General features: G+C 37.6%; 8 protein-coding genes across 9 annotated transcripts in view; 4 read left to right on the top strand and 4 right to left on the bottom strand.

The window, feature by feature from the left end:
* Window positions 1-2,690, bottom strand: part of LOC100637628 (fibrillin-1-like) — a 36,490-nt gene extending 33,800 nt beyond the window's left edge. The window contains exons 1-5 of the mRNA XM_019995237.1: window positions 2,619-2,690; window positions 1,149-2,468; window positions 966-1,082; window positions 619-738; window positions 1-528 (exon numbers count right to left, since the gene is read on the bottom strand). The exon at window positions 1-528 is cut by the window's left edge and continues 48 nt beyond it. Coding sequence (XP_019850796.1) covers window positions 1-528; window positions 619-738; window positions 966-1,082; window positions 1,149-2,468; window positions 2,619-2,652 — 2,119 coding nt within the window. The 5' untranslated portion in view covers window positions 2,653-2,690. The remainder of the gene's footprint in view (window positions 529-618; window positions 739-965; window positions 1,083-1,148; window positions 2,469-2,618) is intronic.
* A 662-nt stretch (window positions 2,691-3,352) lies between these two features.
* Window positions 3,353-10,389, bottom strand: LOC100637376 (heterogeneous nuclear ribonucleoprotein U). 2 transcript variants are annotated; one of them, XR_002184573.1, is made up of 12 exons: window positions 10,122-10,389; window positions 10,013-10,074; window positions 9,227-9,779; window positions 8,804-9,004; window positions 8,540-8,679; window positions 8,115-8,363; window positions 7,536-7,922; window positions 7,331-7,447; window positions 6,857-7,028; window positions 5,225-6,460; window positions 3,987-4,218; window positions 3,353-3,796 (listed from the first exon to the last, which is right to left on the bottom strand). XR_002184573.1 is itself a non-coding variant. In XM_003385746.3 (11 exons), the coding sequence occupies exons 1-11, from the start codon at window positions 10,306-10,308 to the stop codon at window positions 3,571-3,573; spliced, it is 2,526 nt and encodes an 841-aa protein (XP_003385794.1). In that variant the 5' UTR covers window positions 10,309-10,388; the 3' UTR covers window positions 3,353-3,570. The 2 variants fall into 2 exon arrangements, 1 of the variants encoding a protein (XP_003385794.1); XM_003385746.3 differs by lacking the exon at window positions 5,225-6,460 and having other exon boundaries at window positions 10,122-10,388.
* A 24-nt stretch (window positions 10,390-10,413) lies between these two features.
* On the top strand, window positions 10,414-11,405 carry LOC100637250 (EF-hand calcium-binding domain-containing protein 2-like). Its single transcript, XM_003385745.3, has 5 exons — window positions 10,414-10,528; window positions 10,639-10,765; window positions 10,868-10,993; window positions 11,072-11,155; window positions 11,210-11,405. Exons 1-5 carry the CDS (start codon window positions 10,446-10,448, stop codon window positions 11,315-11,317), a joined length of 528 nt encoding a protein of 175 aa, XP_003385793.1. The 5' UTR covers window positions 10,414-10,445; the 3' UTR covers window positions 11,318-11,405.
* On the bottom strand, window positions 11,348-16,864 carry LOC109581266 (mental retardation GTPase activating protein homolog 2-like). The gene is made up of 10 exons (XM_019995232.1): window positions 16,551-16,864; window positions 16,396-16,492; window positions 16,102-16,214; window positions 15,619-15,754; window positions 15,345-15,522; window positions 14,955-15,191; window positions 13,990-14,229; window positions 13,078-13,782; window positions 12,308-12,557; window positions 11,348-11,577 (listed from the first exon to the last, which is right to left on the bottom strand). Exons 1-10 carry the CDS (start codon window positions 16,826-16,828, stop codon window positions 11,463-11,465), a joined length of 2,349 nt encoding a protein of 782 aa, XP_019850791.1. The 5' UTR covers window positions 16,829-16,864; the 3' UTR covers window positions 11,348-11,462.
* A 93-nt stretch (window positions 16,865-16,957) lies between these two features.
* On the top strand, window positions 16,958-17,902 carry LOC100637123 (calcium and integrin-binding family member 2-like). Its single transcript, XM_003385744.2, has 4 exons — window positions 16,958-17,133; window positions 17,225-17,364; window positions 17,458-17,565; window positions 17,628-17,902. The coding sequence occupies exons 1-4, from the start codon at window positions 16,979-16,981 to the stop codon at window positions 17,783-17,785; spliced, it is 561 nt and encodes a 186-aa protein (XP_003385792.1). The 5' UTR covers window positions 16,958-16,978; the 3' UTR covers window positions 17,786-17,902.
* Window positions 17,903-18,481: 579 nt separating this feature from the next.
* LOC105312379 (stonin-2-like) lies at window positions 18,482-21,197 on the bottom strand. Its single transcript, XM_011404975.2, has 2 exons — window positions 20,941-21,197; window positions 18,482-20,872 (listed from the first exon to the last, which is right to left on the bottom strand). The coding sequence occupies exon 2, from the start codon at window positions 20,844-20,846 to the stop codon at window positions 18,756-18,758; it is 2,091 nt and encodes a 696-aa protein (XP_011403277.1). The 5' UTR covers window positions 20,847-20,872; window positions 20,941-21,197; the 3' UTR covers window positions 18,482-18,755.
* Window positions 21,198-21,317: 120 nt separating this feature from the next.
* LOC100635985 (uncharacterized protein C5orf49 homolog) lies at window positions 21,318-22,411 on the top strand. Its single transcript, XM_003385735.3, has 3 exons — window positions 21,318-21,522; window positions 21,921-22,055; window positions 22,104-22,411. The coding sequence occupies exons 1-3, from the start codon at window positions 21,370-21,372 to the stop codon at window positions 22,269-22,271; spliced, it is 456 nt and encodes a 151-aa protein (XP_003385783.1). The 5' UTR covers window positions 21,318-21,369; the 3' UTR covers window positions 22,272-22,411.
* A 22-nt stretch (window positions 22,412-22,433) lies between these two features.
* On the top strand, window positions 22,434-26,972 carry LOC100636996 (uncharacterized). The gene is made up of 8 exons (XM_019995230.1): window positions 22,434-22,708; window positions 22,957-23,028; window positions 23,075-23,146; window positions 23,549-23,614; window positions 23,672-23,743; window positions 23,798-23,869; window positions 23,920-23,988; window positions 24,070-26,972. The coding sequence occupies exons 1-8, from the start codon at window positions 22,509-22,511 to the stop codon at window positions 26,912-26,914; spliced, it is 3,468 nt and encodes a 1,155-aa protein (XP_019850789.1). The 5' UTR covers window positions 22,434-22,508; the 3' UTR covers window positions 26,915-26,972.
* The last annotated feature ends 43 nt before the right edge of the window (window positions 26,973-27,015 follow it).

Here is a 27,015-nt window from a genome sequence, read left to right as displayed (position 1 = left end):
ACCCTGCTGTAATATTAATTAAAGGACTGTTAAGTTGTTGAGGGTCTTGAGGAAGCAGCACATTTTGAGTAGGTGTGATTGTTACAACAGTATTGTTCATACAACCCACTAGAAGAATTTGCCCATACCTACTGCTTTGATCTGATTCTGCTGAAATTCCATAATAAACATACTCTTCTTGTAAATGGTACTCAGTGCATGGCAGTGCAAGATATGTAGAGCGAGGTGCATTGGTATGGCCAATCAGAACAATAGAAATAGGTAAATCAGAAACTGACTTCACATAAAGCCCAACATTACGATAACCATAAGTTGTTTCTCTCACTTGCAAATTGGATGGGATGCTTACTAAATTTGGTGAACTGATGTTAGTTGTTCCTGTATAACTGAAACCATATGAGGAGGCACTTGATATTGTAAATTGAACTGTTTCTTGGCTCATAGTGTATACCAACATTTTCATAATACTACTTGAGCTAAACTGCCTTAGAAATCCCACTTTGAATTCTGTAGCATAGCTTGTAGGTTCTAAAAATAATATTATAATACTCTTTTATTAGATTGCTCTACATTAACAATGCAATGATCATGCAGCACTATCATAACATCACAACAAACCTGAACAGTTTCTGTTATTTGCATCCAAATTGTATCCATTATGACACAAACAAGAATAATTTCCAATAGTATTAACACAAATATGTTCACAATCATTGTAGTCAGTGCATTCATCTATATCTATATAATTAATTAATAGAACAAATGTGAACAATCATATTCTACAGACCATATGTAAAATATAAATCACAATTGCTTAAATTTTTACTAAACTAGCTAAATTATGTTATACCACACAGCTGATAATTTTAGAGTGAGAAATTTTGGCAAATTTGGCATTATTTTGATGAAATTAATTAAACCCATCAATTTGAACCATTTATGGCCATAAATATAATGCATTATACCTGAACAATTATATCCATTGAGATCCAAACTAAAGCCAGGATGACAACTACATGCATAACTCCCAAAAGTACTATTGCAAAGTTGGTCACAACCACCATTATTGCTCAAGCAAGGATCTAATTAATAAATAAATAACATCAAGAGTAATAACATGCATAATAATGGTTTATTTTCATTTATACCATTTTCAGTAAAATTTATTCCAGCACTATAAGAATAACCATAGTAACTGCCAAAGCCATATACTAGTGCAGTGAAACCTGTCTGCATAGAAATAGTATAAGAAGATGAGGTGGAGATTGTGTTGAATGGAATTTGTGTTCCATACCCAATAATACTGCTCATACTGTTATATATATTGTTCCAAGTTACTGATCGTAATTGGCCATTGATGTACAATGAACCTTTTATAGTTGTGGCAATGTTAATATAGTTGTTTGTAATTTCTGATAATGCAGGAATGACCAATGTTATGTTCCGTTGATGTTGTTCTATTGGGGGAATAAGTGATATAACTGGATCACCATTACCACTGCCAGACCATTGACTTGATCCTAACTGTGTCACCAGAACTGGTTTATTAGAAATAATGGAGCAGTAACTGGAACTAGAATATAAAGTAGTGACGTTTCCTGCATCTGGTAAATAAAAGTTATTGCCTCCACTAGCAGAACAAGTGAAATTTAAAGAAGTGTCTCCTAAAGCTGCTACAACTTTAAAGTAAGGACCAACAGATCGTGTTGCATAAGGAGTCAAAAGGAATTCTCTGCCCCATGTTGCTGTAGGAGGAATCTGCTCAGCGATTTGTTCACAGCAACAAACAAGAGGAATGTTGCCACACTCATGACCACTGATTACTGTAAGAGGCTTATTAGATACAATACTGGTTCCACTGATGTCAAGTAATGGGGCACCAATGAGAAATGTTTGCATTCTGTGAATGGTAAAATTGAATGATGAGCCAGCAGTCACTGTTTTACTGTTACTATTTGTCTGAATATCAATAGGAACTGAAACAGCTTGAGTAGGAATGACAGTGACAGTTGTGTTATCTTCATTTCCAACTAACAAAACTTCACCCAAAGCATTAACACTAGTTGCAAGAGTCCCAGTAGATACAGCATAATATTGATATTCTGAAAGGTCCAAGTTCTGATATGGGTAGGCCATATGCTCTCCATAAGAGCCAGCTAGTTTAATATTAACCACTAGTACAGAGATTAACCCTCCATTTGTTGAGTTAATATAAATTCCTTTGAAGCGACTGGAATAAAGGCCATCATTAGTCACAAGTGTTGTTGGTAAACTAATATCAACAGGGACACTGCTATTGACACTGTAGCTACCAAAAATTCCATTGGTGGTTTGAACTGAAAAATAAACTGAAGAGACAGAGGGAGTTGTGATATACAAATTAAGTTCATGAGTGACTCCATCAAGGTTTCTCATGGCTCCAACATAAAATTCAGTGCCATAAGCAGCTGAAGCATTTTGAAGCAAAACTATATAAAATAAATCTAGATTAGGACACATCAACTATATATATATTGCCAATGTTGCAACTGAGCTAAAGGAGGATTTTTAAAAATCATTAAGCTTAGTTAGTAGCAAGTGTCAGTGTAATTATTAGCAAAATATATATGGCAACTTACAAGAAAATAACAAAAGAAAGAGAGCAATTTTCATAGCGTCCTAGGTAGTCTAGTTTGGGTGGGGCTGCATGTAGATATATATAATCTATAATCTAGATCTAGGAGTTGTTAGTTGCTTGACTCAATAATAATAATCATGTTCTGCATTATTGTTGATACTGCACTATGATTATAGTATAGGGTTAGACTCATAAATTCACTTCTGTCATTCCAATTTTGGATAGATCACACCATTCTATACTCCAACCATGATTAGGTCAATGTATTTCACTTTGTTGTACATACTCGCCCCGCCCCTTCGCTACCTGGGTGGGGCGAGATCATGTCAATATTCAATAGTAAATTCTTAATGCTTGACACAGGGTTTCTCACTTCCTACAAAGCATGCTAACTTGCTAAGTGTATCATCCTTGTAATGGCATCCATACAACTTTTGGAGCAAATTTAAAAATTCAATTTTAATCAAAATTTGTTCAAAATTTCTACATAACATAAGGATATGTATCAAAAAAATTAGGAAGGGGCTTGCCCCGAGACTACAAAGAATATAATAGAAAATTCTTTTAGCCATTTTTAATGAAAACCCTGTACTATATAGTACAGGTTCAATTTTTGAAGAACTTCAAAAATTTATAAAAAAATCAAGTTCCAATCAGAATCCACTGCACAATATATAATATGCATATTAGATTATGCAAATTTGAGGATTAGTCTATAAACAATAGATCTGTGTCTAAACTTATAGATCTTGAAATAAATGTAATGAGTCCAACCATAAATGGTTTACTGTTGTTTGGAGACACAATGAATTAACTATCTTATCTAAAACAAAGAAAGCCAAGGTATGATGGTGTATGTATGCATGCATCATAACAATATGTAAAGTTCAAAAATGTGCACAATTATAACAAAATAAAGAAAAGATAGGGGAAGAGAGTTAGTTGGTTGGTTTTCAATAGCGATTATAATACCCACCACTGCCTCTGTTACTGTAGTACGGGCGTGGTGCCCCATAGCGAGGGTTAGGAGGAGGCGGTGGTGGGGGGTGACCGTAACGCCCTCTCATGTGGCCCCACCCACCAGCACCAGGAGGAGGAGGAGGAGGAGCATAATAACTACGATAATGAGGTGGGGGAGGAGGAGCATAATAACCACGATTGGGAGGTGGATAATAACGACTAGAAAAAGAACAAAATATAATAGAATTAATAACACTGTGTAGTGTAGTGAGAGCACTGTATAGCAGAGATTCATTTACATATAAGGTTGGTACTTGGTAGATGCTGTGATTTCAAGCACTGGAAACAAGAGGCATGTTCTGATGTATTTGGGTTTCCAGAAACATCAGCAATAACTAATATTACTTACGATGAAGATCCATAGGCTCCATACCCATAAGGACTTGGCTTAGGACGAGGTGAGCTATAGCTCCTTCCCTTTGACTCATAGCGTGGTCTCTTTGATGGTATATAAGGAGTGGGTAGACCCAGGGCATCGTCCTTGTACTGACGTACTATCTTATCAGAGGCTGGCCCATATATCTCAGAGAAATTAATCTCATCAAAGACGCCGTCATCCTCTCTTGGTATATGGAAATTGGCTATTGTGTAGAAAAAAAGAGAAAAAGTAATTGTCTCCAATACAAAAAAATTATGCATCAATTATTTCATATCAACGCAAAGGTGCAATCAGAGGCTAAATTGATGAGAGTCATTGACAGGGTTTCCCATAAAGCATGCTAAGCAAGCTAATTTCATCTAAACAGCATGCTTCATGAGCTGACAAGCACTAGAATGCACTGTAGCTTATAGTGCTTTTTGAGTACTTTAAAAATTCATTAAAAAAATAATTTTGGTCGGAATCAACTTAAACTTGCTACATAACATAAGAATGTCTATATGTATCAGAAAAAATTATTAAAATGGAGATTTCTTTCTTAGCCGTTTTTGGCGAAATTTGGCGAAAGGCACTGTACTATAGTACAGGGACCTTAAGCCAATTTTGGAGCAATTTTAAAAATTCATAAAAAATCCAATTTTAATCTGAATCCACTCAAACTTTCTACACAACATAAAAATATGTATATGCATCAGAAAAAAATTATAAATATGGAAAATTCTCCCTTAGCCATTTTTGACAAAATTTGGCTGAAGGACCCTGCACTATAGTACAGGGCATTGGCCCTAATTGTAAGTAGCTTAAAAATTAGAGAACTATGCCTAAGTTTTCTGGGAAACCCTGGTCATTGATGATCATATTACACTTGCTTTACGCTGTATAGCACTTATTTTACATTTCATGGGACACAAACTAATCGCAACACTGAAAGGAATTACAAACACTAAAGAAGACTGCAAAGTTGGATTAACATTATATTAACACTGCATGACAATAGCAATTCAAGAGAAGCACTAGTAACTAATGATGCCTTATACCAGCTAGTCTATAGTCTACTCAATAAGTGCTATACAGTGTGTAAAAATGCCCCAACAATAACTGTAACCAGCACATTCAAATAATATGAGGCATATATGCAGTTATCGCTCTTACAAGAAGTAACAAACAAAAAAATAATTATATAAATGCAAATATAATTAATACCATACCGCACAGTACACGGACGACTGAATGACATGACCACCATTTCCATGTTTCCAGTTGTGTTGTTTAATTCCAAGTCAGAGAAGAATTAAGGACCTCTCAATCACTCATTAAAGCTGTTTCATGAAACATCTTTTATACAGGAAGCAATGGAGTCTGTAGCTCCATTGACTCCTGTACAGAGTTGCTTCATGAAATAAAGTTTCATAGTGTATGGCAGCTAGCCTTTATACTCTCAACTCTATACATACAATACACTCTAGATGCACAAAACATCAACAAGAATCAAGCAAAGGTCAATTTATCTAAGCATGTGCATGTAATATTTACAGGTCGTTGAGTTTGCAAACTGAAGGCAACATTTCTAGTTGTACATCTGAAACATCTCTCAATTCTCTCAGTAAAGTAAGTTGCTCACTTGCTTCATAAAATAAAAAAGATCATTCATAAAAATTTTTCATTGAAAGGTAGAGGCCGCAATGTACCGTATAGCAGGTTTATTTCACGAATGTAATTTTTGTGAATGACTTGTATCTGGAGGTTCACAGAATTAAATTTCACAAATTTCCACTTTTCTGCCATCTTTTACAGTATGAAACTGATTTTCAAGAGAAATTCATTATCCTCAAAAAATCGCTATACGGTTAATACATGTAAAATATGCCTTTAGATGCTTATTGCTTAAGACTGGTTTCTGTATTGCTGTGGCTGTTAAATGGATATAATCTTAAGATCTCTAGTCTACATGCAACTCCATCATCATTATTACCAGGTTTTAAAGCTGTTGGGGAACTATGTGGAAACTATCTTTTCGTATACTATATAGCTGTACAGATATCTTCCCTATTTTCAAAAATTTCAACACATAATACTTCTTTCCTTTGTATCCAGTAGCCATTAGATGAACTGAAGTGATAACAAAACATACATTAATGACTTACCTAGTAACAAAATGATGATCAGCAGAGAACCAATGGGTTGCAAATTCTGTTATTTCATTTATTAATATGCTAAGTACAGTATAATGCTGTATACTATAGACTGTATATACTTATAAAATAAAGCTGTTTTTATAAAAGCCATTCGATCATATCCTCTCTAATATGCTTTTCAACACTTGTACATGTACATATTCGACTATCGAAGGAAGTGGCAGTTAGCTGAGTCCAGACAGTAGTCACTGCTGCCTTACCTTAAACTGTAGCTCAATCAAACTAGTAGAGAAGAGGGTAAGATCCAACCTTGAAGAGAACACACAATTTCATTAATTGCACATTAGAATAAATAATAAATAACATTTCTCATGAACAATGATCTTTGCGAATAACAGATAGAATATGCTAGATGTGAGTAATTCCAGTACATCTTAACAGAAACAAATAACGCCAGCACTGATAAATCTCACTGATGAGTAAGGGCAAAGTTCTGTGGCTATACCTTTCAAGCAAAAATAAATGACGCGTACTTGAAACTACTAAGATTTGGTTTCATAAAGAATAACCTGCCATTCTAATTCAATGCACATTGAAGACAACATGCAGGCACCATATGTTGCACAGAATCAAATCTTACAAGGCACACGTATGCCCAATGCCAAATCCAAGACGTTATGCTTTTAAAATAATACTTGTACGTACCTTTGAATGCATCAATGACATTTTGAGGTACTTCCATGCAGCATCCTTCCCTTATCCTGTCAACCCTCCTCTTCCTCAGCTCGTGATGAGGTGGTATCACTACCAACGCTTTGCGGGAAAACCCTTCAAAGTAACTCATTTTGGTCTTTTGTGAGTCAGCATACACATTAATCTGGAGAGAAATGAAGACAGTTGAATAATGCATGAAAAAAAGATACATGTACATGTAAATACTGTACATTGAAGGTTGTGTACAAGTACCGTATAGCGGAAAATTTTGGAGGGACTAAAATTTGGCGAATTGCTAAATTTTGGTGATTGGCGGATTTTAATTTGGCGAATTGGTGGCCACGTGCATTGAGCATGCGTATAATGGCTCAAAATGGCGGGTTTAATTTTGGCGAATGGCTATCAAAACGCCAAATTCGCCAAATTTAATTCCCTCCAAAATTTCCCGCTATACGGTATGCTTGCCTGATCAATAATATAATTTCCAGGCATGTTCGATGCCAATAAGCACAATGTGTTCACCATTGGAGCAGTCAATAAAACAAACTCATTCCAATTAGTCATTGATCTTCTCTTCTTTGACTAAAAAATAAAAGAATAGACCATCAAGGTTAATTAAGGCTTTGAGCTTTAACATTAATCAATACAAGTACAATAGCAATTAGCTAACCAGCATTCTCTCCAATAGCTGATAGGGGCCAATTATCCTAAAAGCCTTATCAAAATTCTTTGAGGCATGTCTTGAGGCCCAGTGTGTCTTCCCGCAGCCTGGCAGACCAACCATCATGATGACTTCACACTCGTTCTTAGACAACGGCTTGTTGGGTACACACTCTCTCTCTTCCTCTCCTGCCTCTTGTAATGGACGGTAGGTCTCATCAGGAGGAGGATAGTAAGGCTCAGGGTTTCCTCCAAAGTTAAAGGAGACACGATAATTCCTGGTAGACACGTGAGGGAAGAGAATCGACTCTGAGTTTAATTCCAATAAATTGAATGCTTCAGTCTGACTGACTCCATTCTTTGTGAATAGGATGGTCCTAGAATCATCAGTCAGTTTCTAGAAATAAAAATAGTCATCAAAGGGGGAAACCACATTAATCAATAGGCATTTAGCTACATTTAACTACTTTACATTATTGTAACAGCACAGAAGTAGCAATTATAGTAATTTTAATGTAACTGTCTAATAGACTCTAATTCTGTTCTTAGAACTAATGTAGCCATTACTAGTAATCAATCTAATACTCACCACATAGCATCCAATGACATCTCCTTCATCAAAAGTCTCTCCATAGTCTTCAGAGTTGGAGCGTGTTACCTTCTTCCCCGAGCTATCGTAAGCAAATGAGTTTTTATCATCTCCAGCAATCGTGTCGCTGTCCAGGGACGACCAGCCGACCCTTACATTGTGTGACGGCTCAGTCTTTCGTACTATCTCGCCCTCTCCTCCTCCATTCTCATCTTCTTCCTCAATATCAACAGGCAGTTTCTCCTCAATCTAAAAACAAACAAATAAACAAAATGGACATGTCACAATGCTTAAATGACAATGTACATTGCGTACACTATACATGCATATGCCACAAAGTATATGTATATGAAATACAGTACATGCACTTCTAAAATGACAAATAATACTGACAGTCCTGTACATGTACCAGGCCGGTTACATACTTTGCATTCAAAGTAATAAGATCCTGATTTGACGCCCCAAGTTGCTTTAGAGCTTGCCCTCAAATAAGCAAAGCCTCCTTCAGTTAGTGGAGCACCTCCTAGACCATCAGACGATATGATAAAGTGAAGATCAGACTTTCCTAAAAAGAAAAGAAAATATGTAGCCATGTAGCTGAACTATAAAGCTAGTAAAATAATGGAAGACATTATAGTCACTAACAATTACGTGTAACCATGTAGTGTACAACCATGTACTATACTTACTAGGATTCAATGTGACACTAGCAGTAGTATCTTCAGGTAGCAGAAAGAGACTACTACATATCTCTTTTATTGACTCGTCACTCCAATCAGCAACTGATTCTGGATCAGGCACAGTTTGTGGATCAACCTTTGTCTCTTCTTTCTTGCTATCTCCATCCAAGCCCTCAGACTCCTCTCTTATTCTCTTTAATCCTCTGTCTTCTAAAAGTTATAAAAAAGCATATTACAGAGTACATACTACTACTATACACAATCAGCATTGCTTCAGGGACACATAAAGTCATAATGATACATATAGGTTCAGGACTTCTTAGAGGATTAAAAATCATAAAATATCAATGTAAAGATTTTCATCACTACCCATATGCAATGCATACATGTCATATATAAATCAATTTAAAATCATATCTAAGTTAAACTTACCTGATCCTTTCATGTCCACATCTTGATTAGGTTTCTCTTCATTGTTCCCTTCCATTCCAGACTCTGCTGCCATTGCTTCACTCTTTGCTTCCTCGCCATCTTGTGTTGATGCCCCTCCACTGCACTCCATTGATTCCTCTTCCTTTGGTTGAGCTGAAGAATCATCAACAAATGTTACTCCATCAGGTACGTCTGCTAATGGTTTCACTTCTGGTTCCTCTTCTTTAGCTTCTTGTAATGTAACAGGTTCTTCGGCTGGAGGAGGTTCTTCATCTACTGTTGGTTCTTCCATTGGCTCTTCAGTTTTTGTTTCTTCTTTGATACTTTCTTGAGGTTCCACAGTAACTAGTTCGTCATCGTTTGTCGCTTGTGATTCTTCTTCGGATTCCTCTTGCTTTATATCATCATCTTGATCATTAGCAACAGCTTCTTCTTCTTCTTCACCGTCATTCCCACCTCCTCCTTCTTCGTCTTCTTCTTTCACATCTGCTTCATCATCCTCAGTTTTTTCTTCTTCTTCTTCTTCTTGGTCAGGGGTATCATTAACAGGAGCCTACACATACAAGAATAATAGCTAATGTATACAAACTCATTTACAAGTCACTCGTGTACAAGTACACAACTCAACACTCTAAAATAATCTAATGGGACCATCAACTTACATGGCATTGAATTCAATCAATACATGTACGTATACAGTACGCCTTTTTATACAACCAACCGTTACCACACAATTACACAAAGTACTCATTAAATTGGGCGGAGCATCATATTATAATAACGTACTTCGTCACTTTGAGGAACAGCAGGCTCATTGGCATCTCTGTCAATATCAACTTCTGAATCACCTAAAGAGAAATAAAATGTACAAAGTGATACAAAAGGTAAGCTGTACCTTCTTCATCAGCAGGTTCTTCAGGTTCCTTGTGATTACCAGTCTCTCCTTCAGCCTCCATTGCTTCTTGTAGCCTTTGGGCCAGCACAGCCTTTACCCCGCCCAGCCCAAGGCCTCGTTTCTTGAGCTCCTCACGTAGCTCTGTTACCTTGAGCTTCTGGACATATTGCTCGACGTCTTCAGACATTGTAAAGATGTGAAATAAAAGTGGAAGAAGATGAGAACTGCCTTTGCTCTGTGGCTGTAAAAAACGTGATTTTACTGCGCATGCGCACTCTTAACCTTGAGCCCCGCCCATTTTTGCATAGCAACCAAACATCCAATATGGCCGACCTTGAGCAAGCTCCAAGTGTTCCAGAAGTACAGAAAAAAGAAGCTGATCCAGTCATTCTGGAAATAAATCAAAGGTTCTAATAATAATATAAAAATAATAAAGTAGACCTACATAAAGATATCGCTATTCACTGCTTATTTGACCTGCACAGTGCACATTAATTCATTAAACTTGTTCATGTAGGATCGAGGAAGCATTTGATATATTTGATCATGAACAAAACAAGACTGTTGATGTTAGGGAGGTTGGTACAGTCATTCGATCATTAGGCTGCTATCCAACACAATCTGAACTCAACGATATGATACAAGTAAGCAAAAAAATGTATAATTATATACCATTAATTTATGCTCATGATGTGATGAAGACCCTTGTTATATATACACACTGATGCATGGTTTCCTTGCTGCAGGAGATAGAGGAAGAAGAACCAACTGGTTTCATACTCTATGACAAGTTCCAGCCAATGATGGCAAGAGTCTTGATAGAAGGTAGATACAAGCCAGTCTCTGAGGAACAACTTCTCAAAGCATTCAAAGTAAAAAATAAAAATACACCTGCACATACAGAACACAGTCTTTTAAAATAATATATTTTACTATAGTCTAATTAATAGGTGCTGGATAAGGACAAGAAGTCATACTTGACACCAGAACAACTCAAGGAGTACATGACAACTGAAGGAGAAGCATTTCAACAAGTTAATAGACATTCTTTTTAAAAATGTTATCATTATTCTCTCTGTCATGTATAGGAAGAGATTGAAGAGATGTTGCAAGCATCAGTCGATCCTGAAAAGAAAACAATTAACTATCATGAGTTTGTGACATTAATACTGGGAGAAGAGAACCAACCGGGCTAAGCTTTCTGAGAGAGAAAATTCACTGTAATACTTTTGTGTTTTATGGATCAAGACAACATAATACATCTATACCATGTTTATTAACATTATTTATCAAAATAAATGCAACTAGAGAGAGAGAGAGATACACACATACACACATAAGTTATATAATCCATTCTGATACTTCAATGCCTTTCCTGTTAATCCAAGGTGATCTGGCAGTATTGATACCACGACTGCTCATCGACTGACTTTTAACAACATGCCTCCTTCCTTTTCTAGAGAAAATATAACATTAATTTAAATACATGTCACAAGTACATGTACATCAATATGCCGGGTTTAAATATATTTTTTTCACATGTCACAAAAAACAAGCATCAGAAATACTAACACTGGTACACTGATTAGATATGTAAAATTAGAGCAATTACAATTAATATACCATAATGTACTATTAAATTATGCATTGACAATGTTGATGATCATTGAAAATTCCTTTAAAATTTAACATAAAATAATGTATGCGCATCATAAAAGATTTAAATGTAAAATTTTTTCCTAGTCATTTTTTGAAAAAATTTGGTCAGTGACCCTGACCCTGTATAAACTTTTACCCAATTTTATGAGCAACTTAAAAAATTTATTAAAAAATCAAAATTTAATCGGAATCTGCTCAAACTTTCTACATAACATAAAAACATGTATACGCATTAGAAAAATATATATAAAATAGAAAACTCTCTCAAAACAATTTTGACAAAATTTGGGGACTTTGGGCCAATTTTTGAGCAACATTAAAAATTCATAAAAATCCAAATTTAATCAAAATCTGCTCAAACTTTCTACACAACATAGATTATGCTCAGAAAAATAATTATAAAAAGAGTATTAGTGTAAAAGTATTATCCTATTGATATCACCACCTTGCATTACTAATACATATTACATGTTTGACTATACTGTAAATAACTAAATTTTATTCCACATAAACGTATGATAATTTACTTGCTAATATTCCTGTCATTTTCAGTACTTGGGGTAGCATCACTTGTTGGAGTCACTTTCATTGAATTAGCTCTCCTACCAATGCTACCACTGCCATTACTCCCAGTCTTTACTCCTCTTGTTGTTGAAGAATTAATGTTTGAGCTTTCGTATAGTTTCCTTCTCAGAGGAGTCTCCCTGTCTCTTCCATTCTCCACAGCACAAAGATAACTATCATTATTAGTCACAGTCTCAGAAGTACTGCTGGTTCCTGTGGAAAGAGAGAGGAGAGGAGAGAGAGAGGAAGAATAGAGAAATAAGAAGGGGAAAACAGAGAAAGAGAATTAGTCAATTAGAGTGAGATAGAAATATTATTAATTTATTATCATAAAACTCAGACTATCAATGTTCAAACGATATCAAGACACACACAAATAGATAGAGTGTTGTGTACATATAGCCAATATAGGGAAGTATCTCATTCAAATAAAGCAAAGAAAGCAAGACTATCCAGTTACGCCAGTATCAACTCTTAAGGAATGATACTAACAGCAGGTGTCACCACAATATCATGTTATATCATTAGTGAATACCTTTAATATGATTTTGATAAAAAACTAAATGACAACACAATCTGCTGTGTGGTAAATGCATTATGCTATCCCCTAATACACACTATCAATCAATGAAGATACATACATGTACATGTACATCAAGTAAGAGTGTAACAGAGAACAAACTCTACGTGTAGATGTATGTGCATTTTAAACATAAAGGATCAATAGGTAAACCTTTAATCATGTAATCATCCTCAGGTCTCCCTCTTACTGTCTCCTTCTTATGCTTCCTCTCCAATGGAGTGGATGAAGCTAACTGTGCACGATTAGATACTGATGATGATCCCAGCCTACCACTAGTAGCAGTGCCACTGCCCACTGGACTGAATGTGAACGGCTTAGGCAGCAACTCAAACCCGCCACAATGATACCCTGACTGGCCAAACTGGACTTGTCTCCTCTTTCGGGAGTTGTGATCAGTCAAAACAGGTCTGACCAGTTTAACCGGTTGAGACCCAGTGGGAACTCTCTCCACAGGAGGCTGGAACGAGTAAGGACTCGGGCATGCTCTGACAACAGCTGGGGCGGGGTTCCTGCAATATGTCCTCCGGGTTCTTGAGACTAACTTGTAATTACTTGATAAAGGACTCTCCATGACAGCATCAGTGGCAGACACTACATGAGGACTAGCAGAGGGAGATGCTCCATGGCCTACTGGAGTGTGGAGTTGAATATTATTATTTAGACGAGAAGCAATAGAGGTGGTGAGTGGGGATATTGTTAATAAGTCAAGGTTAGTGGTTGAGTTTAGTAATGGTGAAGGAAGAGCACTTGGTGGCCTATCGTCATTGCTTGATACTGGCTCCACCTCCTCCTCCTCTTGTTGTTCTTGTTCTTTTTGTTGTGTACCTTCTGTATTATCATTTGACAGTAATGGAACTGTATTAAAAACAAATAATAATAATAAATAATAATAATAAAGAAATCACTACCGGTATTGGAAAATTCAGACTACATGTATGAGATTGCCAACCAAAATATTTCTAATCACATTACCGACAAACATGTACATTTGTGTACATGTACAAATGTACAATATTAGGGTACAATTTATCATACATGTACATGTTTCATTAATACACTAACCGTTTTCAACGTTTTTCTTTGCTTTACGAAGGAATGGATATTTTTTCTTCGACCTGGTTCCTTTATTGAAGAGTTTCTTCCTTATGTTAGGATTGAATGAAAAAGAAGATGACGAACTATTTCCACTCTCATTGTGACCGCTAATGTCAGAGGAATCATCAAGTGCCATTCTTTTGGAAGCAGTTGGTCCCAAGGCATCAGGAGAATCATCAATGGAAGTACTGGGAGAATAAACGCCCTCTATAAACAAATAAATGCTCATTATATACACATTGCCATTGGAGTTTATATATTTTAATAAAATAATAATAATAATAATCGAATACTTTAAATAATAAATCAAGACTCTATATCTAACAAACATGGGAATCTGAAAGTTCAAATAGATCAACTGACAGCAATACATGTACATGTACATGTATATACATGTACATGTAGGTGTACATGTACATACACTCATTCAATGTCATTCTATATGTAAGCCTAAACCATTATTGAAATGTTTAATAGTTTGTGTGTGTGAGAGAGTGTATGTGTGGGCATACATGTAATAATAATGTACATATAATGTTACAGACTTTAAACTGATCTGAGTAACAATGAGAAGTTAACATGCAGTGTAAATGAAAGTACATGTACTGTAATGTATACTTACATGTATATTGCATGTACATGTACATATGTACATGTGTATACACATTCTTCACATAGTGGATATTTGGCTGGCCCTAATTTCATAACTTAAAATTGTTGTTGGCTCAATGATACACATAACATTATTGAAGGAGCCAAATAATACAGATATGGCAAAATGCTTATTATTATGAAGACCTGTTCAAGAAAGGCAGCACTCAGCCTTCATTTTACAAACTACATGTATACGTACATGCAAGTTTCCTAATTCCTCTATACATGTATCTTTTTAGGTATAAAAGACAAGTGTATTAAATTATAAGTACATGTACCTTCTTTATTCTCTCCTCCTCCTCCTCTTATTTTATTCAATGTTCCTCGTAATAAACTCGAGACTGTTTCACGAGTTGAGAGGCTCTTCTTCCTCTGCTTATTCTTGCCCCTAGAGGCTCCTCCTGTACTGTATTGGTTCTTCAATGACTGAGTGTGTATCTCGTTAGAGAGGACATCAATGACCAACGGTACTTGACCAATTAAATGATACTGATCAATAAGAACAGTGGTTATACCTAATAATGACATTAATAATAAATAATCTTAATACATTAAAAGCATGAATGTACAGTACACATATTCTTTCAAAATCCACTATTGGTAATAACAGGTATTACTCTTGGACTCTCGGTATTAAAATGTGTGTTAAGTGTTTCCATAAACTTTACTTGTCATGCTCTTAATGTCACCAGGCCCTACTCCCCCACCTCCTTTTGTATTTTTCTTTCCTTTCTTGGTTTCTTGTAATGAGAATATGTTTGGAGTTAATACAACAGCTAGACTGTTGCTGTCCATACGACTATCATTAGAATGTACAGCAACATCATGAAGGAGATTTGTTAGGATCTAAAAAAGAATGGACAATGGACAAATTGAAAAGAAAGAATATTTTATGAAAATTCTATTGTGTAATTGCTACAGTGAGTTCTGTTCCATTGCTACCTGTAGGCAGAGTAGGTGTTGTGTAGGCAGTAACAAGCAGGACATTAATATAGCTTCAGTTTTACTGATTGAGTGACTGTCTTGCTCTTTTTCATCACTTAGCAACTCGTTACACTCTAGCAGTACTAATGATAGGCTATCAAGAGAGAGGAGAGAGAAAGAGAGAGAGAGAGAGAGAGAGAGAGAGAGAGAGAGAGAGAGAGAGAGAGAGAGAGAGAGAGAGGAGAGGAGAGATAGGGATAGAACAGGAGAAAGGTAATTTAAGAGAAAGGAAATCACTGTGTGTGTGTGTAATAGATAGCTAAAAAAGAAGTTTAACAACAACAACAAGATAACAAAATATACATATACACTGTATATGTATACACACACACACACATCTTTTATACATACATGTACATGTAGATATGTCCCACTCCCAACAATTACTAATATCTTTTTTACAATATATGTACATGTACATGTATTGCTTGTTATATTTACCTGTGTGTAAGTAAAGGGACTGGCAATTCTCTAAGATATTGTTTCAAGAGTGATGCCACATCATGAGGATCGGCATTACCAGGTATATCAGCATTTCCTTCTTCTAGAAATAACTGTGTGTGAATAATAATAATAATAATAATAGCCTAAATACTGGTAATAATAGGGGACAGTACGTCATACCATCATGACACATAACACACGTAACTTGATGTACATGTACACATAAACGTTAGATGTGTGACTTTGTAAAATAAACAGAAACAGATTATGTGCTTGTGGATAATTTCTTACTCTTAATTGTTTTTGTCTGACACATGATCCAGCTTTACGAAACAAGCCTTCAGTTTTAACATGATTCCTCAAAAACTCGATTGACGTCACAAAAAACCTATTGTACATAAGGAACCCGAGATGACAGAATCAATTAGTGGCGTACACCCACTCACTTTGGTAAATAACAAGGACTGCCATTAGTCTCGGTCACTCTTCTTTCTTGTCGACCATCTTCTAAAGACAAACCAAATATCTTCCCATTTCCATTCCCTCCAATAGCTCCTCCTCCTCCTCTTCCCTGCTGGGAAAGGCTCGCAGTATCCACTCCATTCTTACGGAGGGTCTGTATCACTGCTTCAGTCACCGACTCTTTGTGAGCTGAGGAGAATATGTCCTTCCTCGGCTGCTCTACCTCCATTGCTTCTTCTTCCATCATTGGCGAGGAGTCCATTTTTAATTTTTAAAGAAAGCGGGAAACGAGAGGGTTAAAATTTCAATTCAGTTGTTGAGTTTTATTAACTATTTAAAATAGTTAAATAAAATAACAATTAATTAAATTTTGTTGCTAAGATAGCAAGCAACAGAAACACACAGTAGTATAATGGGTAATAGGAAAAGTCTATTTGATCAAGATCGCCTCAATGCCTATCAGGAGTGCACTTACTTCACAGAGAAACAAATTAAGAAGCTTTACAAGCGATTCTCATCTCTCAATTCAAAGAAGATTAACCCGAGAAAAGCAAACGTAGATGCAAGGTGCCCTCATTCATAATGCAATGTATCATTCAAATCACTTAACATAGTAACTTAATACTTGAGTTGTATACTTATCAATGTCATGTCACAGGCTATCGTTCTCTGAAATGCAGCAGCTCCCAGAATTAAAAGAGAATCCTTTCAAGGATAGAATCTGTGCAGTGTTCTCAACCAATGGCAGGGGAATATCATTCGAAGACTTCCTTGACATGTGCTCCGTTTTCAGTGCACGTTAGTATTAAGAGAGAGAGAGAGAGAGAGAGAGTTGCAGAATGTGCTAGAGTTCTCTCCTCTCTCTCTCTTACATATACTATATGCATATAGATGCTCCTTGGGAACTGAAAGCATCTTATGCCTTCAGGATATTTGATTTTGACTCTGACGCTTTTCTTAGTTCATCTGACATTGAACAAATATTAAGCTGCATCACAAGTAATTAATCATTAGCATATACTATACAATAGCTATTATGAACAGTATGACACCTCTAATAGGTAGCAGTTTCACTGATGAAGATATGTCTACAGTGGTGGAGTATGTAATGAAAGAGGTGGACATTGATCAAGATAAAAAACTCTCTTATCCTGAGTTCGAGCACGTTGTATCCAAGGCCCCAGACTTCACTGAACTGTTTAAAATGACAATTGTATGAAATTAATGAGCCATTGGGGGGGTGAAAGTAAAGGTCACTTGTAACATGAATCATTATGACTGTCTCTGTATACATGTGATAGACATTACATCATTCATGATCTCTATTAACAACTGACATAACACATAGCCTTTGGATCACTTTGAAAGTGTACATGTAAGCCAGATAGAATGATCTTGGCATTCAACAATTACACACTGGATCACTTTGCTGTGTTCTGTAGCCACAACATTAATGTAACATGCAAGCCATGCATGTAGTAGGACTGCAATAACATGTACATGTACTACATTATGTTTCATAAGTATTATTGCACATAGCCTGAGACTTTATAAATGCTTTTCAAGGATTGTTGATTCTAGCCTCACCTAGCTAACTGATAATAACTGAGTGCATATATACCACACTACCTTATTGTTGGAGTAACAGTTAGCCAATCCTCATTCCTTTATATGTGTATTAATGTAGATATACATAGCCACCTCACCTCCCACACATTGTACTACCACTCTACACCTAATTCAGCAATTCTTGTCACTTGTAGCTAGAGTACTACAAGTTGTATTTGTACATTTGTAATTAAGCAATTCTATAATTAGCTGCTAACATCATAGAACAAGACTACTAAGACATGTAAACACACCGAGTCATTCTACACTATGTAACAATCTTAATTAATGTTAAAATAATATTTTATTATTAAATAATATTCTCAAAAATTGATTAAAAAAGAACTCAAAAGAGACTCATAACACACACAAAACAAAAACAAACAACGGTTAACTGTAAACAGAAAAACTGATTATGAATGATAAATAATAATAACAAATTAACAATAGTGAAAATGAAAACATTCTAAAAATAACCAAGTACATGTACAACTTTCAAATAAATCACACATAAAAGAAATCAATGTAACCCTAGTACCTTTAAAAACTACCACTCTCTCTCTCTCCCTCACTTACTGTTACTAGTCAATAGATAAATCAGGGAACATCTGTACTTCATACCGATACTGTATCTCATACTTTACCCACGTTTCTGGTGTAGATGCACCTTCCACTTCGAAGCTCTTGACTGCAATACCAGTAGATGTCCCAGGAACAGTGTACGTTACCTCAGCTTTCTCATTGACCATGTCTGGTTTCTGCATCCCAGGCTTGAGCATTATATCACAAGAGAAAGTGTGAGGTTGTGATGTAGTGGAATAGGTCCCAATACGCCACATTATAGCTTGGTGCTCTGCCTCGTAGCGGGCGCTCCCGAGATGAGTCTCAATCCTACACTCTCTTGTCTTTATCTTACGGCGGAAGCTCCCACGAAGACTAGCAGTCGATCCGATTGTTTGTTGCTGACCAAACTTGCCCTCTGTGAGAAATAGAGAGCTCCAGGAGGTCGGTATGGGGAAACGAATGACGAGATTAGTTATTGGTCGTTGGCGTAGGTTGTGTTTCTTGCGAACGATGAAAGAGGACGATATCTTGACGTTATGCTGTGTCTGATGATACTCCATCAGACAGGAGACGTTAATAGGAGGAGATATGTACGGGTCAATCGAGCAGCGGAGCAGCTCAAAAGTCGATCCATCAACAGGTTGGAACTTGATCTGACGCGAAGACCCATACAAGTCTTTGTTGACACAAGGATGGAGGACTAGGTCTTGGAGTCTGACCTGTCTTGTCATGCCCTGAGTGAGGACACTCTTTCCTTGAAGGAGAGTGGCCTCTATGTTATTGAGTACTAGTTTGCAGTCGGGGGCTCCGCTAAGGAAGGCTTGTATATACATCCTAATGAGGGACTTTCTGTCCAGGACCGCTCCATCACAGTTCATCAATATATCCGAGGACTCCTTGACGTCGACGAAAACCTCGTTTACTCTGTAAGCCACACCCCTGGCTCTGGTGACTGGCAACTGGCGAACGGCTTCATTGACAGCTTCAAGAATACTTTGAATGACGCTCAGATCATGTGAGCCGATCTTGTAGAGGGTTTTGAACCGAGTCACGTGTTCCATTAGAAATAGACGCTTGACCGATCGTTTCTCTTGGACAATGCTCTGCTGGAGTTTAATCTGATGGAGTTTGGTGTTCTTGTCATAGGAGCGTGGGACGGGATCAGTCATTTTATGATTGTGCTGTAGAATGACGTCCTCAACTACAGCAGGACTGATGCTACTCTTACGACCCGGAGAAAGCATTGCTCCCTTCTTTATCGAGAGCACGCCTTTCTTGACAGAGACACGAACAGGCAGCCATTTTGTTTTGGTCCCCGGGATCCGCTTATTCAACTTAAGATGGACATCCCACTCTTTGTCTAGTTTTAATTTCCGTGTGAGGTCATCCTCGTTTGAGAAGGCTCCCTTCTTGTCAATGTCAAGACTCGTGTTACTAAGTCGCCTTTGTTGTCGCAAGGCGTCCACTATCCTCACAGCTCTATGGGTATCTGCCCTCATGCTCTGTGTCCGTCTGAAAGGAAGAGACTCCTCATCTTCAACAAACGGGGCATCAGTCTCTTTGAACGTGTCATGAAGTGCGGTCCATTCTGATTGGTTCGTCTCCCGATCGACTGCACATTGAGGATCTGATGCTGCGTCCAGGTCTTCAGTGCTCTTGATGAGACGATTCGTTGTTTCGTTAAGACCTGCCCCGCCTTTCTTCTTGACGATGATTGCATCATCGTCAAAGCTTTCCCACTTGCGTGTGGGTTTCTTGAGTTTCTCAACAACAGGATTGTTCTCTTTGCTCTCGCTCTTTACTTTCGTCGACTCATCTTCTTCGTCATCATCATCATCATCATGTTCATCGTCAGAGTTGGCGGGTGTGTCGGAACGATCAGGAACAATGTCAAAGTTTTCCCAGGGCTCGGTCCTCTCAGAGGGGATGGCCCCATTCTGGGCAGTTGTGATTGCCTCTAGGCTTGAAGAGAAATCGTCAGAAAAACGTTTCTTAGCTGTGTCTGCTTCAGCTGGGAGGGTTTTTGAAGGAGACTCGTCCCTCGAGGGAGAAGGAGAGCCAACAAAACTGTCGACAAAACCTCCTCCATCCGTCACACTCTCAGCCATGGCTTTTTATGATATTTCGTTATTTTCTGTTGAAGAGATTGATATAAATAAACAGGCGCACAAACAAACAGGCAACACAATGTGCACAACTCACTGTGTATAGATAGGCTTGGAAGGTGGAGTGGGAGTTTGGTTTATAATAAATCTATCCGCATATGGTCTAGTATGGTCAGGGTTGAGACCTTCTTTCCTTGCGGTCTGGGCCTGAAAATTCCGAGGAACAAAAAGAGGGGGATATCAAGTAGCTAGGCAACCAGTATCAAAACCTTTTCTCTACAAGAAAGGAGCTGGAGAGCGTAAAAGGAAAGAGGTACTAATGACGCATTATCTAATGAACAGGAAGAAGGTGTCCATTCCAAGACAGCCACAGGAATTTCGCCTCACGGGATTCCACGTGACTACTTCCTGTTAACCCGGAAGTAATAGGCGGTAACTTCACTTTGTCTCCGTATACTTCCGGTTGTGCTGCTGCTGCACAAGGCAGCTCCACCCAAGTTAACCTTGCACCTCATCTCTCTCCATCATGGCATACCCAGGAGAAGGCTATCGTATGTCAAACTATGGACGGAAGACATACAGTCCCGAGCAAGTCAAGGAGATGTGGAGAGAGAGCACAGAAAAGGAAGCAAAAATAGCCAAAAGCCATGATGCCACAAAGAAGCTAGCTGAGAAAAAAGTATGTGTATAAACACAAAACAAGTGTGCAAACTGATTAGCAAAGTGATAGAAATGCCACTAACCCCCACTATTAGTGTATTGACCACAATGGTCTTGTTTATTGTTTTGCAAGAATGCAGATAATTGTGGAGTGAAGGGATCGATATCACATTGTGTTTATGTCATCAATGACTCAATATTAAACATTGTGAACTCACAGTATACCGGACAATATATTCTATGCAATAGAATGGGTTGGCATTGTACATTGTTAGTTCAATCGCATGTTTATTTTTTGAGGCATGACTCCCTTTTCGTAGCATCCCATCAAAACCACATCTGAAGCAACAACAAAAAATGTCACTCAGTGTTCTCCATACTCTAATTGACGTCGGTGCTTTTTTCTTTTCCCTGTAGCCGGATTTGAGTAAACCTCGGAGCTATTTTGACAATCAAAAGACGCACAAGAGAGACTATGACTATGATATGACATTTTGTGTAAATGAAGGGTACAATCAGAAGTTAAAGAGAGATGACATGCAGCACACTCAAGTTAGCACCAATACTGAGGCATGCAATTAACGTGCATTATAATTCTAGGGTCTTAACATTAGAGGAGAAGAAGAGAATAAGCCAGTTCCCATTCTTTCCAATAGTGTGTATGGTAAAGGTGCTCCATTAGAATCAATGACAAGAGATTATGTGAGAGTTGCAGTCGTGAGGAGACAGTTCTACCGATCCAGTGGCATAGGCATACAACATTCTTAGCATAGCTTAATGTTATTATTAATTATGATCTGTAGAAATGCTATATATAGATATTTTAGTATAGTGTATGAGCTATGTATGTATCCAGTGGGAGTAGGTGTAATTTGATACACTCCCCTTCTTATAAAAACAAAAAGTAACTGTCAAAAAAAATCGCTTCTCCTCCAAGAGACTGAAGAGAAAGGCAGTGACTTACAGTCTGGTGCCATACTGACGAGCTGATATCATCTGCAAGTTATGCAGTTTCTCCTGGTGGCTTTCTTTTTGGTCCTCAGCTCATGCACTGCTAATAATAAATGCCATGACAGAGGTTTCAATGCCCAAAGATGCAGTTGTTCCACCGCATCAATTGAGTGCATCCCCAGGGGTAGCAGCTCATCTGGTATACTATCTTATTTTCCAGTAGCAACGAAGAAATATGACTCGATTTTATCAATGTAAGTGACAGTTGACTGATGCATGGCAGTGACTTATACATGGCACTGATATTGATGCATCAGTGGCAATGATATTACATCATATTTCTATCTATGGCCAGTAATTAATGGACTGCAAAATAGGGACAAAGAGGGAGTTCGATATTCCATGTAATGCTACTTAACACACTGCTGCTATAGTTATTTGTATTAAAGTGACGAACAAAATTTAAAATTTAGCTGAATGACATGTATCTACCTTTTTTTAGACACATCAAAGGAGCAACATTTACGCACCTCAACAAAAGCCACTTGGAGGCATATCCTAAATTACACACTTTGTATGTTCCAATCCAATATCCATATATTCATTGCATTATTATACAGACAAATACAAGATAGTTCCTTGTCAAGTATATCTGCTGAGGCTTTCAGCTCTTCAACATACTTAAACAAACTGTAAGCTCATTATTATGTTCCTATCAAAAGTTGATTACAATAGGCTGTCTGTATATCAGCTAACCAGTTCATGTGTTCAAAGAATGCGATTGCTACTATATAGACTAATAGCTCTTGAAGTATGCACTGCAGCCTTATTGCAGTTGGTGCATTGTTGTGTAATTGGCATGTAACCATTGAGCTCTTTGCTGCCTTTTGTAGCTCATAAAGCATAATTCCATTGTATTCTTTGATAACATTCTTGTTTTGCTAAGTGTAAATCGTGTTACCATATTATAGTAGTGCAATATATGGACAGCTATAGTGTTACGATAGGTGTTACTGAGTATGGTATAATTAGTTTGTGTCCATCTGTCTGTCTGTATAAACTTATGATTAATGAATAAAATTATTACTACACAGGGTAATGACGGGCAATAGATTGACTGAATTTCCAAATTTGTCTGGTTCCAAAAGATTAGTAAAACTGTAAGTTGCTGCAGGGTTTTTGCATAAAATATTTAATTACTAACTTTTATTTTTTAGTGAATTACAGTACAATAAGATAAGAGACATATCATACGACAAAGTCAAGCAATGCCCTCTCCTTACTTACATGTAAACCATCATTAAATCAACAATGGCTGTCACATACTTTTTCATTTTGTATAGCGATCTGAAACATAACGAAATCACTACATTAAGAGATGGAACATTTCTTGATTCTTGTATTTTAACAACACTGTAAGTGCCAATAGAAATTCATGCATGACTAATGCTTTCAATCTATTCAGTAATGTTTCTGAAAATCCATTGCACACGATTGGCGATAATTTCTTTGAAGGTGTGTCCATGACCAATCTGTAAGTGATTACACATTGACACTCTGTAATGTATCAATTTGTATCTCTGTATCAACAGATTTAATTAATTTGTTTTTATAGGGACTTGTCTTACACTGATATTAGTTCCTTTCCAACAACTGGTCTCCGTCGCTATTTAAAATATCTCAACCTTGATAGATGTAAAAACTTAAAGACCTTCCCTCCCGCAAGAACTGACTATGATCCATATCTCTGCACTGATCTCACCTTTCCATTACTCAAGGAAGTGAAATTCGAGTATCATGCTCTCTGCTGTCAATTTAGAACACAGAAAAGTCTTAAGGAGGTAACATTTAGCAATAATCGATGCCCATCAAGGACAAGATCATTCCTTTTCAGAAGTGCAGATAAAGTAGAGAAACGTAATGCTAATATGCCATCACCATCAACAACGCTGTTACATACTTCATTGTGCTGGAGTAATGGAACTATCATTCCTTCTACTACACCATCTATTGTAATGACTTCTTCTGAGCTGCTATCACTCTCTAGTACAAGCACTGAAATATCATCTCCTACATGCACATCAATAGCAGTAACAGTAACACCAACAGTAACACAGACCCTAGTTTGTATTGGTGAGACTGTTAGCTCAACATCAATTGCTGTCTCAACTACTACCTCAACTCCAACCATCACTTCAACGTCAACCACTTCCACAACTCCAACTCCAACAGAGCCTCCGTTTGATTGTAACACTTGTTATGATTCGGAAGAATGCAATTGGTGTCTTTCAAATGATTGCGAAATAAGTGGATGCGAAAAATACACAACATGCTGTGATGATTTCAAGAAGCGAAGGAGGAGAGACACTCAAGCAAATGAAACAATTATTCTTGCATCTTCTTCGATTATGGACTCTTTAGACTGTTCGAGTGTTCAGGTAACAATAACTCCATCAGTGACTGTCTCTCTAACTTGCTTCCAAGCCTCAACTTTCCCTTCACCCTCTCCAAGCATCACTGAATGCGAGAATGAGCCTTGCAGCAACCTAATCTGCTCACCGGTCGTACAATCAGCAGTGACTAGTGGTTCAGTTACAAGCACTGTTGTAATACCATCATCATCATCATCTTTACCTTCTCCATCATCAACATTACGTAGCTCTAGTTCATCAAGTACCAGTGATCAGAACAGTGCTTTTGTAGGGACACCAACTCCTACATGCACTTCTCTCAATGTCGCTCAAGGATCTTTTTTTGAGGAAATGAAGGATTTTGTGAGCTGCTCCCCAGGAAACGACCCATTCAATCCCTGCACTGATCTTATAGACAATAATCTCCTAAGAGCTGGGATGTGGTTGGTTATAATCCTTTCAATAGGAGGGAATATTGTAGTATTGAGTGCAACACTGTTGTATTTCATATCACGATATTTGAAGAATCATAAGAAACCTCACCTCATGTACTTTTTATACATTAACCTTGCAATGGCTGATCTTTTCATGGGGATATACCTACTAACAATTGCAGTGGTTGATCTTGATACCATTGGTGACTACTCGAGGCATGCTATAGAGTGGCAGACTAGTGCTGGCTGTAGGTTTGCAGGTTTCTGTGCCATCTTCTCCAGTCTACTCTCCATTTATACGCTGCTAGTCATTACAGTCGAGCGTGTATATACTATAAAATTTGCATTGCAGCACAAAAGATTTCACAAGCAAACAGTCACCGTCAGCATATTAGTAGGATGGGTACTGACAATCACACTGTGCATACTACCAATGGTGGGCTTGAGTAGCTATGAGAGAGTAGGCATCTGTCTTCCTTTCGAGGCAAGAGAAACAGCAGACCAAGCTTACATTGTATTAATCCTTGTCTTAACAGGCATAGCAAGTTTTGCCATCATGTTCTGCTATGTTCTATTATTCTATTTAGTGGTATGCAACAATCGATCGATCACAAAGACTCTCTCAGGAAGAGAAGAGCTTAAACTGGCCCTGAGAATGAGTTTACTCGTCATGACTGACTTCGCTTGCTGGGCTCCTATTGCTCTTTTTGGACTCACGGCTGTATTCCAGAAGCCACTGATAAACGTCACTGACTCTAAGATACTAATGGTATTTGTGTTTCCACTCAATTCCTGTCTCAATCCAATACTCTACTCTTTCTCGACTCGCAAGTTTCGCAGCATAGTTTTCTCTGCATTCGACCGATGCAATGTCTGTAAGAAATGTTGCGCAAAGAAACAAATCAAGCAAAACTCAAGCAACGAGGAGTACTCAACTGGGAAGAGTAATTCAAGGCGATCCTCTGAGGACGTCACTGTCAACGGACCGTTTTTAAATCAACGTCAAGCTCACAGGCGTGGGACGGAGCTGTCACTCATCTCTGGGTTTACAACTAGTTCTAGGAGAGGGAGTACACTGAGCGGTGGGTCCGATGAAGAGACTCCTCCAATGCATTCACTGATTCATACGGGCAGACCTGAGAGATCCTCCCAGTCTAGTCTTGGGAGTGACAACAGTTACTTATCTGAACAAGGAGAGTCTGTCATTAATACTTCTACTTCTTCTCTCGGCTCACTCAAGGACAGGAGGTTTAGTCTAGCGAGTCTCTCAGGCCACGTCTCACAGCTGACAGCCTTACCAGAGGAAAAGGAAGAGGACCTTCCCTGTGAGAAGCACAGGGAGAGTACTCACTCGTCAAGCGACTCTTTCAACGAGAACATACGTTTGGAATACAAACCTGTCCTTGATGATCGCAAGCTGCCTACCAACCCATCTTTCATTCCTCTTAATGAAGGAACAACCACAATATACATTAATGAGTGCATTGATGATGATGATGATGATGATGATGATGCTAAAGGACATCAGAGGTCAGAGGAAGAACAGACAATAGTTACAATGTACAATGATGCAGAGGGCATAGAAATACAAGAAACAGAATTGACTTTTACCTGAAAGAGAGGAAGCACATTAAATCAGTCATGTAAACAATCCTTTTATCCTTTTATTTATATCTTTATTTACTTTTATGAATCCCTTCCGTTTATAACATGTAT

The sequence above is a fragment of the Amphimedon queenslandica genome, unplaced genomic scaffold (assembly GCF_000090795.2).
Source record: "Amphimedon queenslandica unplaced genomic scaffold, v1.1 AMPQUscaffold_13450, whole genome shotgun sequence".
In the NCBI taxonomy this organism is placed as follows: Eukaryota; Metazoa; Porifera; class Demospongiae; order Haplosclerida; family Niphatidae; genus Amphimedon; species Amphimedon queenslandica.
This window is presented reverse-complemented; position numbering and strand designations above follow the sequence as displayed.